The following is a 12028-nucleotide window of genomic DNA, read 5'->3' on the forward strand; positions in this document are numbered from 1 at the left end:
TCTCTGTCTACACTCTGCTCAGGTTTTTTTCTTTTTAGCTTCCAGAGCTTTATTTGTCCTACCTATGTGGAAGACCAGTTTACCTTTGTCTCCAGTCTTGGGCTCATTCTCGAATTTCAGCCTCACTTCTCCATTTTCATCTGGACATCTCCATCTGAATACAACACTGAGCTGTTAAATTTACATCTCCAACCAAAGGCATTGTCTTCTCAGTCAGTCCCTTCTCCCCCTGGTTTTTTATGATATACTGTTTCTCTCAATAGTACAAAGAAAAAAATCATTCTCTACATTTTTTGCCTGTGTGTGCTAGGGATTGAACCCAGGGCCTTGCACATGTTATGCAAGCCCTTTACCACTATGACCATCTCTGTTCTTACCTTGATGCGTTCATTTCACAAGCCTGTATAGAGGCAGTGTCTACAGTGAGGACACGTGGCCTCTTCTCATGAAGCTACAGTCTATCTAGAGGCCAGACAGTTGAAAGAAGAACACTAACTCAAAAAGGGACACTGATGAGGTCTAGGAAAGGAAACTCCACACACAGTGGCTCTCGCCTCTTCTCCACCTAGACCTAGTGAGCCACCAGCTCCCATGACTCTTCTGCCTCAAGGTCATCCAGTGGACTGCTTGCTCTCCCAGTGCATGGCCTCTGCCCAGCCTCCCAGTGGCCTCACCTCCTCTCACTTCTGCTACCTCGACGAACTCTCACCTGCCTTGTAATACCCAGGCTTCCTGTCTCTCTCCCACACCACATTTTAAAGTCATTAGATAGAATGAACGCATGCCATTTGCTACTGTAAACCAACTGGCACAGAAGGCCCAAAAATATTGGTGATTATCAGTCCTCTTTCCACACTACTAACCAGAATTACTTTTTAAACCCTCCTATGCAAGAGTTACCTTCTTCAGGTCTTTCCAAAACTTTGCCACAACAGCACACCAGGTAGGTTCTGAAGTAATAATCTAGAGATATCCAGTAAGAATCCCAGGGCACAGCTGGCAATATTGGAAAACAGTGATTGGCTCACGAGTAGTGAGAAGGCCCCTCACACAGGACACTCTGGCATCTTACTACTGGCGTGCTGGCCCTGCTGATGGAGGGAAACTTGGGGGAGGTAGGGCTGTGTCGTCTCCAGTACTCTGGGTGCTTTAAGTGAGTCTTGATTTGGGACACAGCTCTCCTTCCCCTGTTGAAAGCCAGCTAGGCCATAGGACACCTAAATAGAGGTCAAAGATACCTGCGCCAGCTTTCCAGGTCTGAGACCCACAGCAGTCATTGGCCCTTTCCCTCGGGTGAACGCTTGCCACCTTCCTGGCTGCACTGTTTGTTGTGTTTCCGTAATCTAAAAGAGAGATGGAGTGGCTGCACGTGAATTCTAGCACAGCCACATATGCTATGTGCTATGTGACGTTAGCTAGGTAAACTATGAAAAACCTGAATTTCTTCGTCTTAGAGTGGAGCTAATAACAGACTTCATCACTCTTGATCATAATCATTTTAAAATATGGGTATTGGGTATATTGTGTCCATTTGCTGTTCTTTACATATATGTAAAGTTTTCATACCATTTTAAAAATTATCTCCTAAGCCATTTGTGAGAACAACATGAAAGTAGGCGTGGAAAATGCTAAATCACTGTATCTGATACACAGGAAAACTTGGGTGACTCCATTGTCCTTGCTATCAGGCCTTGCAGCACTAAGATCATCTCATCTGTTCACTGGTCTGTGTTAGGTCTTCCTCCACTAGAATTATACTTCATGAGAGCAGGGATCTGTGCGTCTTACTGGATGTCAAGAACACACAGTAGGCAATCAGTGAACTGTCATTGAAAACTTGAACTGTGAGCTGCAGCCTCAGCTCAAATCACCTGCATGTCTTGCTCCCAATCAGCACCCCTTACCCCCGCCTAGTAGGGAATATCCACTCCCATAGAGAGGTGGGGGTTCAAGCGGAAAGGAAATAGTTTAATATTTAGCCTAGAGCAAAGGTTTCCATAATCTGTGCCCCGCCCCCCACCAAAGACTCTCTCTGTAGGAGAAGAACTGAAAGGACAACTCAGAGTAAAGGATCAGGACTGAAAAGAATCAGGGGAAGAAACTTAAGAGGCTGCAGTGGTCACATAGGAAGCTCTCAGAGAACAATAGGGTGTAAGAGGGCAAGGACCAAAGGGAGACGTACAGAGCTAAGAGCACACAGCACATTGGCAAAGCCCTATCCACACTGATGAAAAGCATGTGTAAAGAAAAACTCAGATTCCACTGAGGCCTGGAGAAACAAGTTAACATCAAAAAGATGGCTTGCCACCCAAGGAGTGGTCAGAATGCAAGGCAACAAAGGAGCAAGGTAACAACACCGGAGGTCAACAAGGTGGCAACATTAATGAATGACACAAAGGGTGGGACTACAAGCTCTTCTTGTTCTTTAACTCTTGTTTTTTGTCAAGGAGATGACTGGACTGGGGAAGATAAGGGAAAGGTTAAATTCATTATTATTTCATGAATCATCTACTATGTATCAGGCAGGAAAATATATTCAGAATCTTGCTTAAACTTTAGAAAGGGTAGCTAGCGATCATGATTTCCATTAACTTCAGAGAGGTGAAGCAGATTACTCAAGAGCCCAGAGCTAGTGAATGATCTAACACTGCAATTACACATTGTGTGTCTTGGTTCAGCACAATGGAACCATCGGAACCATCTAGCCATGCAGCCAGTCTTACCGATCTTGTTTGGAAATCTCCAGTTACTCCATGTCCTAGCATGGATATATCAACACCCCACAGTCTAGTCTGATTCCTCACTCCAAGAACCCAGCATTGAACACTAAAATTGGGAGGAGCACTACCTGGGACAAGTTCATGTGTAGGACCATAAAAAAGGGATTCTGAAATCTGTGGGATAACAGGAAAACAAGGATGCTCTTTTTCTTTTTTCTCCTTTTTTTTTTTTTTTTTTTGAGATAAGGACTTGTTTGTAGCAGAAACTGCTCTCAGACCGTACGCAGGTGACCTCCTCCATAACTCTTTGTCTGTCTTAAAGAGAGTAAGAGTTGTCAGCACAGTGTTCAGACTTGTGAATAGCTAATGGGCATCCAGAACTTTCCTGGGAATTTGGGAGCATAGAAGAAATACATATGAATTGAACTGCATTGGGAAGTACCTCTGCACACAAGAAATTCAGAGTCTGTAGGGGCTGGGGGACAGTAGAAGGATTTTTAAATAGGGGAATGTGGAGTGATCAACATTATATTTTGTGAATGTGATTGTGTTTAGAGGATGAAGATGGAGAAATAAGGAGCAGGAAGAAAGATCTGTGACAACAGTCCAGATAGGAATTGGTGAAGCCTGGAGAGGTGGGGAGGACAGCAGGAAGGCTCAGGACATGATGGCAGGTCACTGAGTTATGAATAAACAGCTGGTTGGATGAGGCAAGGAGAGAAGGAAGAGTCAAGGAGGATGCTCAAGGTCCGATGTGGGCAAACAGATGAGAGACCTCAGAGGCAACTGTGAATCTTCTGATTTGGGCAGGTGGGGAGTGGGAGTAAAGCCATCCAATGAGTAGAGACTGCTGACCATGGCAGCATTCAGGAAATGTTTGGGTGTTGCTTGTGGTACATAAACCTTGGGACCTTCAGGTGTTACCTTTTAGGAAGCTATGGGTGTATGTCCAGAGTGCAGGCTGGGCAAGACAAATTTGAGCATCATCAGAACACAGATGGCACCAGAAGTCAGACATGCAAATGAGATTCCTTCAGGAGAGTTCAAGAAGTGTAAATAGAGCCAACAGGAGAATGCAAGGTATGGGGAGTGCCAGCACTAAAGAGGATGGACAGAGGAAGATGCAGATAGGAAGAAATCACCAAAAAGTGAAGTCAGGCTGAGACACAGCTGAGTGGTAGAACATAGACTTATCACATGCACAGCCCTAAGCTCAATCTCCAGCACCCTGCACATATACACACAGGCACACACATGCAGTGAAATGCAGGAAGACTTATAGCAAGTGGCCAACATGAAGAAACAGAAGCTGGAGTAGTATGACAGACAGAATTGAGGGAAAGGTGGAAACCAGAGAAGTTAAGAAAAGGAAAAGAAGTAGGATAAAAGAGGTTAAAATCCTGGAAAAGGGATAGGAATTGTTAAGAATATCAAGTATACAAAACCCCAGCTTTGCCAGCCTTCGCACGGTAGAGAAAGCCAGGTGAGATGGCTATATGGTAGAGGAGGTAGCAAAAGAAGAGGACAAAGGACAGAGCCATGATTTCCTTAGAAAGAGTTGGAAGAACCTGGAAGAGACAAGAGAAAGATAAGAGAGGAGAAGCAGAGACATACAACACTCTGGAAGGCAAAAGAGGCCACGCTGAAAAGGAAAATATGGCAGGTAGCACTGGGGTAGAAGTCAAGCTCTGGTAATTAGGAAGGCACTTGTGACCTTGGAGGGTAGCTTCAGCAGCCCAGTGGGCGACAGAGGATGTTCAGCTCATGCCAACTAAGTCAACACAAAGCCTTTTCTGGAGCAAGTCAACAATTAAGTCACTGCAGAACAATGGGACCTCCCAGGGCTCAGCCATGTCACACTGCCCTTTCCATACAGGTGACCCCAGCAAAAAAAGTCAGGAGAGATAAGTGGACAAATTGAGACAAGACTATTGTGTTCATCCAGTAACCCCCAAAAGGGGAGGACATTTCACCAGTGTGATTCACTCAGTCCTTCTCATTGTATTGGATGTAGTGTGCTCTAAGACTGAAAAGGGGAACATGGCCATAGGACATATTTGGCTCCTGCCTTCAGAAAGCCTCCAGTATAGTTAGGCAGATTCTCATTCCATGAGAATATCCCCCCAATCAAAACCTTCATCTGCTCTGCCTACTAAAACACCATTCAGACTTTTACAAAATTATCTGAGTTTAAAATTCTTTTCATGTTTCCCCATAGAGGGTTAATGTAAAACATAAACTGCATGATAAAGAGTAGGGATGGGAGTGTAGCTCAGTGGTAGAGCACATGCCTAGAATCATGCATGAGACTCTTGGTTTGATCATCAGCACTGTATAATGACAGAGAGAGAGAGAGAGAGAGAGAGAGAGATCCATACAAAAATAGGATAGGGTGTGGATATCACTTAATGGTAGAGCACTTGCCTAGCATGTGCAAGTCTCTGAGTTCAAGTACCCAACATTGCCAAAGCAATAATAATAATAATAGGATAGAGTGGACGGTAGACTTCCTGAAGATAGTATCAACTCCCATTATGGGCCCAATTAGCCCTTTTTTTTATTAGCACATATTTGCGATACATAATGATTACATTTATTGTGAGTAGTTGGCTCACATGACACATCTAAATTCCTTCTTGTTCCCCTTCCCCTCCTGCGTTGCAGCTTGCTCCTCTGGTTTCTATCTCCAAACACAAACAACTACTTCTCTGGTTCCCTTTTCAATGCCATTCCACTTGAACCACGATTCAGTGCACTCAAACCCAGTTCTGAAGCCAAACTTACCATTTGGCACCTTGCAAGTCCTCATCCTCTTCAAGGATCCCTATGTTTGTCCACAGCAGCCTCACTTCATCATGCCTTCCAAGCATCTCCTGAATCCAATCACAGGTCAAGTTCTGTATCAAGCCGTTGTATGCACATCATGAATGTTCAGTTATTTACTTGCTGATTGAATGGATATGTTTTATGTCCTAGCAACCTTTGTGGTCTAAAACTAACTATGGCTACAACACTGCTAATGTTGGTGGTTAATAAAATGGTTTTTGGTGGCAAGTAGATCTGGTTTGGATTTAATCCATTCTCCACTAACTGGGTAGGTCAGAGACTTTGAACACATAGTTTCCTGGTTCACAAAATGTAAACCATTAGGATTGTGGGAATCAAATATAAAACATATGTGAAGCTCTGAGCATGGAGATGTCATTTCTCTTAGTCTCTTAGTCAATATATATCCTTTTTGGAATCCAATGTTGAATCTGAAGAAGCCCAAATCCAAGATGATGTCAATGGTGTTCAACTTTTAGAAGCTTAGACTATTTAATAATTCCCAGAAGGAGTCACCACCACCCCACTTTGGACTCTGTATTTAGAACATAAAGGCCTTCACTTAAAAATTTCCCCTCTTGGACCCATCTTCTATTGTATCCTGTTTTAAATTTTAAAATTGTGTAAAGCAAAATGCTTTCTTGAGTACTAGCTCTATGCATTGTAGTTACAAATCAGCCTGGGATATTTTCCCATTTTCCCTCTAGAAAACTTCCTTTTGATCCTTAAGGAGGCCTTCTCCAGTCCCTCACACAAGACTTCCCCTACCCTAGGCTTCACAGCACTCTGGGAAGTCCCCTGGAGGTGCTTCTGTGTCCCATCCCACAGCCACAAGTTAGGTGTGCCTATGTCTCGCCCACTGCACCATGAAACCCCCAGCTTCACAGTAGATGGCGAATCTGTAGTTAACACTGGAGGTGCTAGCAATGACTGGACCAGCCAAGATGGGAAGCCAAGAGTAGAGAAGCAAAGTTGCCTGTGTATCTCCTGCCAAACTCAGAGAGGAGCTGAGAACAATACACAACAGCCTCAGATGAGCAGGAGGGAATCCCAGTGAAAGTGGGTTCAAGGTCAGGGAAAAGTAAGAATTTTGATGCTGTCATCTGACAATAATTCCATGGCATTTTAAATTTTCTCCCACCACTGCTTCTGGAAAATAAATGGCACATACTGCATTCTCAAATATTCAATATAAATATTGAATGAATAAATGAACCTTCCTTCTCTCCATCTATTTGGCCAAAGACCATCCAGCTGGTAACAGACACTTGACAGAAGATTCCTGGGATCCCTTGGCCCTTTAGTATGCATTAATCCATGGCACACTTTCACTCCTGGGAGCCAGCATCTGTCTCGTTTTGCCTAAGGGCTTCCCCAACGAGCTAGGCCACTGCACGTGAGACCCTGAAGCCCGCAGTGCCTGCAGCCCAAGCCTCATGTACTCCCCAGACTCTGAGGGGAAAGGGTTGGGGATGAGGCGGCCTTAACTAATGACTGATAGATTGATAGCACCAAGACTACAGCTCTCTGATCTCCAGTCTGGGCAGCTCTGACATGGGACCCATAGGCCGTCACATCTGCCCATGGTAATTAAACCAAAGTGACCTCAGAGGACTTCCCTTGAGGTGCTCACTGGCCTCCTCCCTCACCTGTCCACCTTCCTTGGGAACTGGCCTGACAGATCACTTTCACATCCTGCCTCGGGGGACCCCAGTTAAGGTGAGGTAGATGCAGGATTCAAGCCCAAACCTGCCTGACTTCCAAGTTCTTTCTGGTGTATTATACTTGGGATGTTTTTGAAGTTGTATTGGTCTGTTCTTCATTAATTTTACAGTCATTTAAAAAATTAAAAGGCCACTGTTGTTGTTGTAGGAACCGTGGAGGCAAGTACATGTTTGAGCAACATGCTCTTTTTTCTTCTTACTGCAGTTACATTGTCTCGAAGACAAAATAGCTTTGAACATCGTGGGAAAATAAAATAAAGAGCTCCAATGGGGGAAAAGTTATTTTTTTCAACTTGTCTTTGCAATTGTCCTTCAACTGGGTCCATAATTCAATGGCAGATAAAATGAGCTTGATCCCTTTAATGGTATCTCTCTTTTCAGTGTTTTTGGGATATAAGTAATATAAAGCCATTAGAGAAATCTAAAATTCGGAAAAACACCCAAGTTTCCTACTCCAACCACTTACCAATTATTTCCTTTATAAAGAGTATTTCTTCTTCCTTCCAGCAATGTAGGAACTAGTACCTTTCAGCTGTTACCTGCAAAGAGATTATGATGCATCTGGACAGGTTGTGTCTTGTTCATACACTTGGCTCTCCCATGTGCTTCCCTGGAACCCAAGCAGTTTTAACATAATCCCTATGGTTGTCCCCTCTGATGGCTGCACTTTGTCACACCCAGAGGATGTACCGTAGATTCTCACCAGTTTGGTTGCTTTTGATATTTCACTATTTTAGGTAAGATTGTGCTGAAGATACTGCTTTGAGACAGAGACCACCATGGTAGGGCAAAGGTTGAGACAACAAAATAATCCCCTGGGTGCAGTAAACTATTGTCCTTTATGGTTTTGCACATTGTTTCTCTATTCTGAGCTCTTTCAACAGACACATCATGAGACCTTGATGAAACCACAGAAGAATGTTTACACAAAATGAGGGATGTTACCAAAGAAAAACCTAGATTAAACCCTCCAGCTTCACTTGTTCCTCGTAGACTTAAGATCACTAAGTTTGAAAGTCATGCAACTGGGTAATACATTATTAGTTGCCTACTAGCTTTACTGTAGATAATACCTCTCCTGTGTGGGTCATAAGTCACTTGGTCACCTTGCAGAAACTTGAGGGCTGTTTTTGTTGAAAACACTGACACTTTGAACCTACAAATATCTAATAGGTGACCAAATAGATAGAAGGCTGTGGTCTTTGTCTTTGTGTCTGTCCCCTTTGCTGTTTTAACACGGGTAGAATTCTACTCAGCTCTGCACACAGATGTGTTGATTGTTTTTAAAACGTTTTGTCAAAGACTATAACGCACAGTTAATCCTCCCTCTTGCCTATTGGAGCTAATCTGTGTTTTCTTTGTCTTTCTCTCTTCTCCCTTTCCCGCTCCCACCCTTGTGCTTCTTCAGAAATTGTAACAGCCCAAGCACCTAAATTCCTTCAACCTCATCGAAGGCCTGGACAGAATCACAAGGCCATAATATTTGCCCAGGATGATAGTGTGAGCTACAAGCGTAACTCAGGGCAAGTTGACATAAGAACAGCTATCTTTTGAAATGACCTATGGGAATTACCTAACTTTAGCCCACTCTAGGAAATTGATAAAAACTTGCTGCTGTCTTTGTCCAGCAAGCAGCTTGGTCCCTCTCTCAATGAAGGCTGATTCCCTTTCGCTGAAGACCCAATTCTCAGGCCAGGGATTTAGCTCAGTAGTGCCACCACCTGCCTCTCAAGCGCAAGGTCCTGAATTCGATCCCCAGTACAAAAAAAAAAAAAAAAAGGCCCAATTCTCATTTCTATAATCTCTGAGCCAAAAGGTTCCTCTGGTATCAGTTTGTTTTGCATGTATTAGTTTTACATATTTCAGAGTGTTCTGCTTTCTGTGCCAAGGTTTGAGTCTGGGGCCTCATGCATGCTAAGCAAGTGCTCTACCATTGAGCCACATCCCCAGTCCCCACGTTATATCTTCAAGAGATAAGTTATCAGATAAAGGCATAATACTTACAATTTTTAGTGTGCACTGTCATGTTTCTTCCCCTACCTAATGCCCACCAAAATGCATGCCAATTCACAACTAAGCCAACTTGAAACTAAGGTTAACTCAGTGGCTTCTAGTCTTCTAAAATTAGTCCTGGTCTAAATAATGGAATTCATTTTAAATTTCTCCATTTAGTACAAAGGTCTTGAACCTTCTCTAGAATGATACTGAGTTTATGTCAAAATGACAAAGAACTTGAACATGACATTTCAGTCACTTTCAGAATTGCATGTTCACCTCTTAATTCTAAATTTCCCAATTGCTCAACATTCCATTTAGAGATTAGTCAGGGGGTTTGAGTTGTCTGATGAATTTACTTATCTTACTGGGCTTTACACTTGATCTTAGCCAAAAGACCAAGAAGCGATTCTTACTGGACTTTAAACACAACCAAAAATTGCAAAAAAAAATTGTTGTGGACTTGTTCAGATGGGTTTGTGCTTGTGAGCATTAATCCATGCCTACACTGTAAAAGCAAAGGATAATGAAAGTTGATAAGATAAACAAGGATAACTGGATTCCTATTTCTCAGCTACCCTGAGGTTCACCTAAGATTATCTCTAAGATTGAGTATTCTTTTATTTGCCATAAAAGTACTGTACCCTGATTCTAATTTCCCCAGGAATATTTAGCCCTCCAGAAGATCCCATAAGTGTCAATAATGGTACTGATTTTTCCATTTGTCTATTTGTTTAGTATGCTTAATTTTTTGTCTTCTTTGAGGCAGTTGGAGAATTGCAAAACATAAATCTGACTTGAAAAAATTTTGAAGTCTTTGGGTGCTTGCTACTTACTGTATATAGAAGAGAAACATTGCTCCAGCTTCTCCCCCAGCCCATTGGCCCTCTCAGAATCCTACTGACAAGAGGACGACCCAGCCAGTCTCCTAGATGCAGGATTCCAGGTCTTACCAAACATTTCTGTAAACATTACATTGATTGACTGATTGTCTACTTTGATTTCTTTTTAATTTAAAGAAGCTCATCTTCCCCAGCACTTCAAAACTCTAACAAGCACCAGCTTGCATTTCATTTCAAGAAATCATTTTGTTATTGGGTTAAAGTAAAAGGCAAAATTGGAAAAGTTACTTTAGCATCTGTTTCCCAGTGAGATGTGGAAACCACAGCTCTTCCTCCAACACATCCAGTGGGTCAGAGTCTGAGTGATGACCTCCCAGCAGATGACTCAACAGCTGGTGTTTTTTCCTTATCTTCCAGGATTTTCTGGGTTAGGAGAAGTCTGGCTAATCCTAATTAAAGCCCTATCTGAGTTCAGAATTCACAACTAAACAAACCAGTTTTACAACTCAAAGGAATTTAATTTGGCCTCACACTTGCAGCGGAATAAAACACAAAAGAAGAACAAAGCTGGCCGCTCTGCTAATGAGCAGCTAGATTTCTGTACACAGCCAACCTGATCTAATTAAGATGCATTAGCGGTCAAATGACATACTTGAAGAGGAAAGGTTCAGATGGGACACAAGGTTCTTGACAGCAGCCAGGTGAACTGCAACATTTCTAGCACAGGTGAGTCCACAGAGACACAACAAGGTGCAGGGGAACCTGGCTTTGCAGGCTTTCTTGCACAGCTAGGGAAGACAACCAGGTCTAGAACCTGGCCAAACATTCATCTGAGAACAAAATTCCTTTTAAGCCTAAAGAAGTCCATGGAACACTTCCAGGTGCAACAAAATATGTAAAATAACACACCCTTCCTTAATATTTATTCCTGGAAAACAACCAAAATCATTGCTTACGTACACCAAACCTTCACCTTCCTTCTTACCAGCAGCTCCTTCAAAGCAACTCCTAAGAACAGTTCACCAAAGCAGTACAGTGAAAAGCACTTGGATATGTGCTCATTTACTCCACACCAGGTGCATTGCACTTAAACCAAATGTGAGCAAATCTCACTAAGGCAGGGAGCCTTTTGGATCCTACCCTCAGTGAATGTGATAGAGCCATCCACTCACCTGTCACCAGGACTGCCTTTTGATCCACGGGTAACAGCTCTTGGTCAGCCAAGTACATACACATGAGGAAACACAACAAGGAGAAGAGAACCAAGCTCCAGAAGAAGGACAAGATGAGCAGGTAAGCCCCTCCGCAGAGTCCAGTGAGCCAGACCACTGGTCTCCCCAGCTGCCCTGGGCTCTTGTGTTTGCAGAAAACTATGCTGCCTAGGGCTGCAGTGACAGCCAGGCAGAACCATGCTGCCTCAGAGATGACCATGATCATTCTCCACGACTCACTGCACCTTTACGTGCTCAGGGCCAGCAAGTCCAATGGGATAGCTGGAGGCAGCCTGGGTTATATGAATGGGGAGGCAAGAAAGGAGGAGGAGAAATCAGCCCCAGAATCCTCTGAATAAGCCTGGATTAGGTATAATCATACAGCACATTCTCCCGGGGGTTATTTAAACGAGTGTACACTGAAATATAAATACCAGGGCATTTTCTTTCTGACCACTCCCCCTCTGCCCCTCTACACACACAACACACACACTCAACCACAAACAAGCATGCTTGTTTGATTGTTTTAATGACAGTTCCATCTTTGGAAAGATGACTAATTGGATAATAATTGACAGACTTTGAACTGGACAGAGACTGACAAGCCTTCTTGTTTGCAGGAGCTAAGTCACTCCTTTGGAAGCCTGCAGTGTGTCTGTCTGTTTGGTTCTTTTTATGTGGAGTGTGTGTGTGTGTGTGTGTGTGTGCGT

The 12028-nt window shown here is 43.2% G+C and overlaps 1 protein-coding gene across 3 annotated transcripts in view; it reads right to left on the reverse strand.

Annotated features, from left to right (window-relative positions):
* Positions 1–11800, reverse strand: part of Hsd17b2 (hydroxysteroid 17-beta dehydrogenase 2) — a 73895-nt gene extending 62095 nt beyond the window's left edge. The window contains exon 1 of one of the 3 annotated variants that reach the window (XM_004842787.4): positions 11280–11800. In XM_004842787.4, the coding sequence (XP_004842844.1) occupies positions 11280–11544 (265 nt within the window). In that variant the 5' untranslated portion in view covers positions 11545–11800. Of the gene's footprint in view, positions 1–5504; positions 5602–11279 lie in introns of those variants that run through there. The other 2 variants (XM_004842786.4, XM_087203583.1) reach the window with 2 other exon arrangements.
* Positions 11801–12028: the final 228 nt, after the last annotated feature.

This window comes from Heterocephalus glaber, unplaced genomic scaffold (genome assembly GCF_053883595.1).
Source record: "Heterocephalus glaber isolate CG9 unplaced genomic scaffold, H.glaber_assembly_v1.0 deba00000071, whole genome shotgun sequence".
NCBI lineage: Eukaryota > Metazoa > Chordata > Mammalia > Rodentia > Bathyergidae > Heterocephalus > Heterocephalus glaber.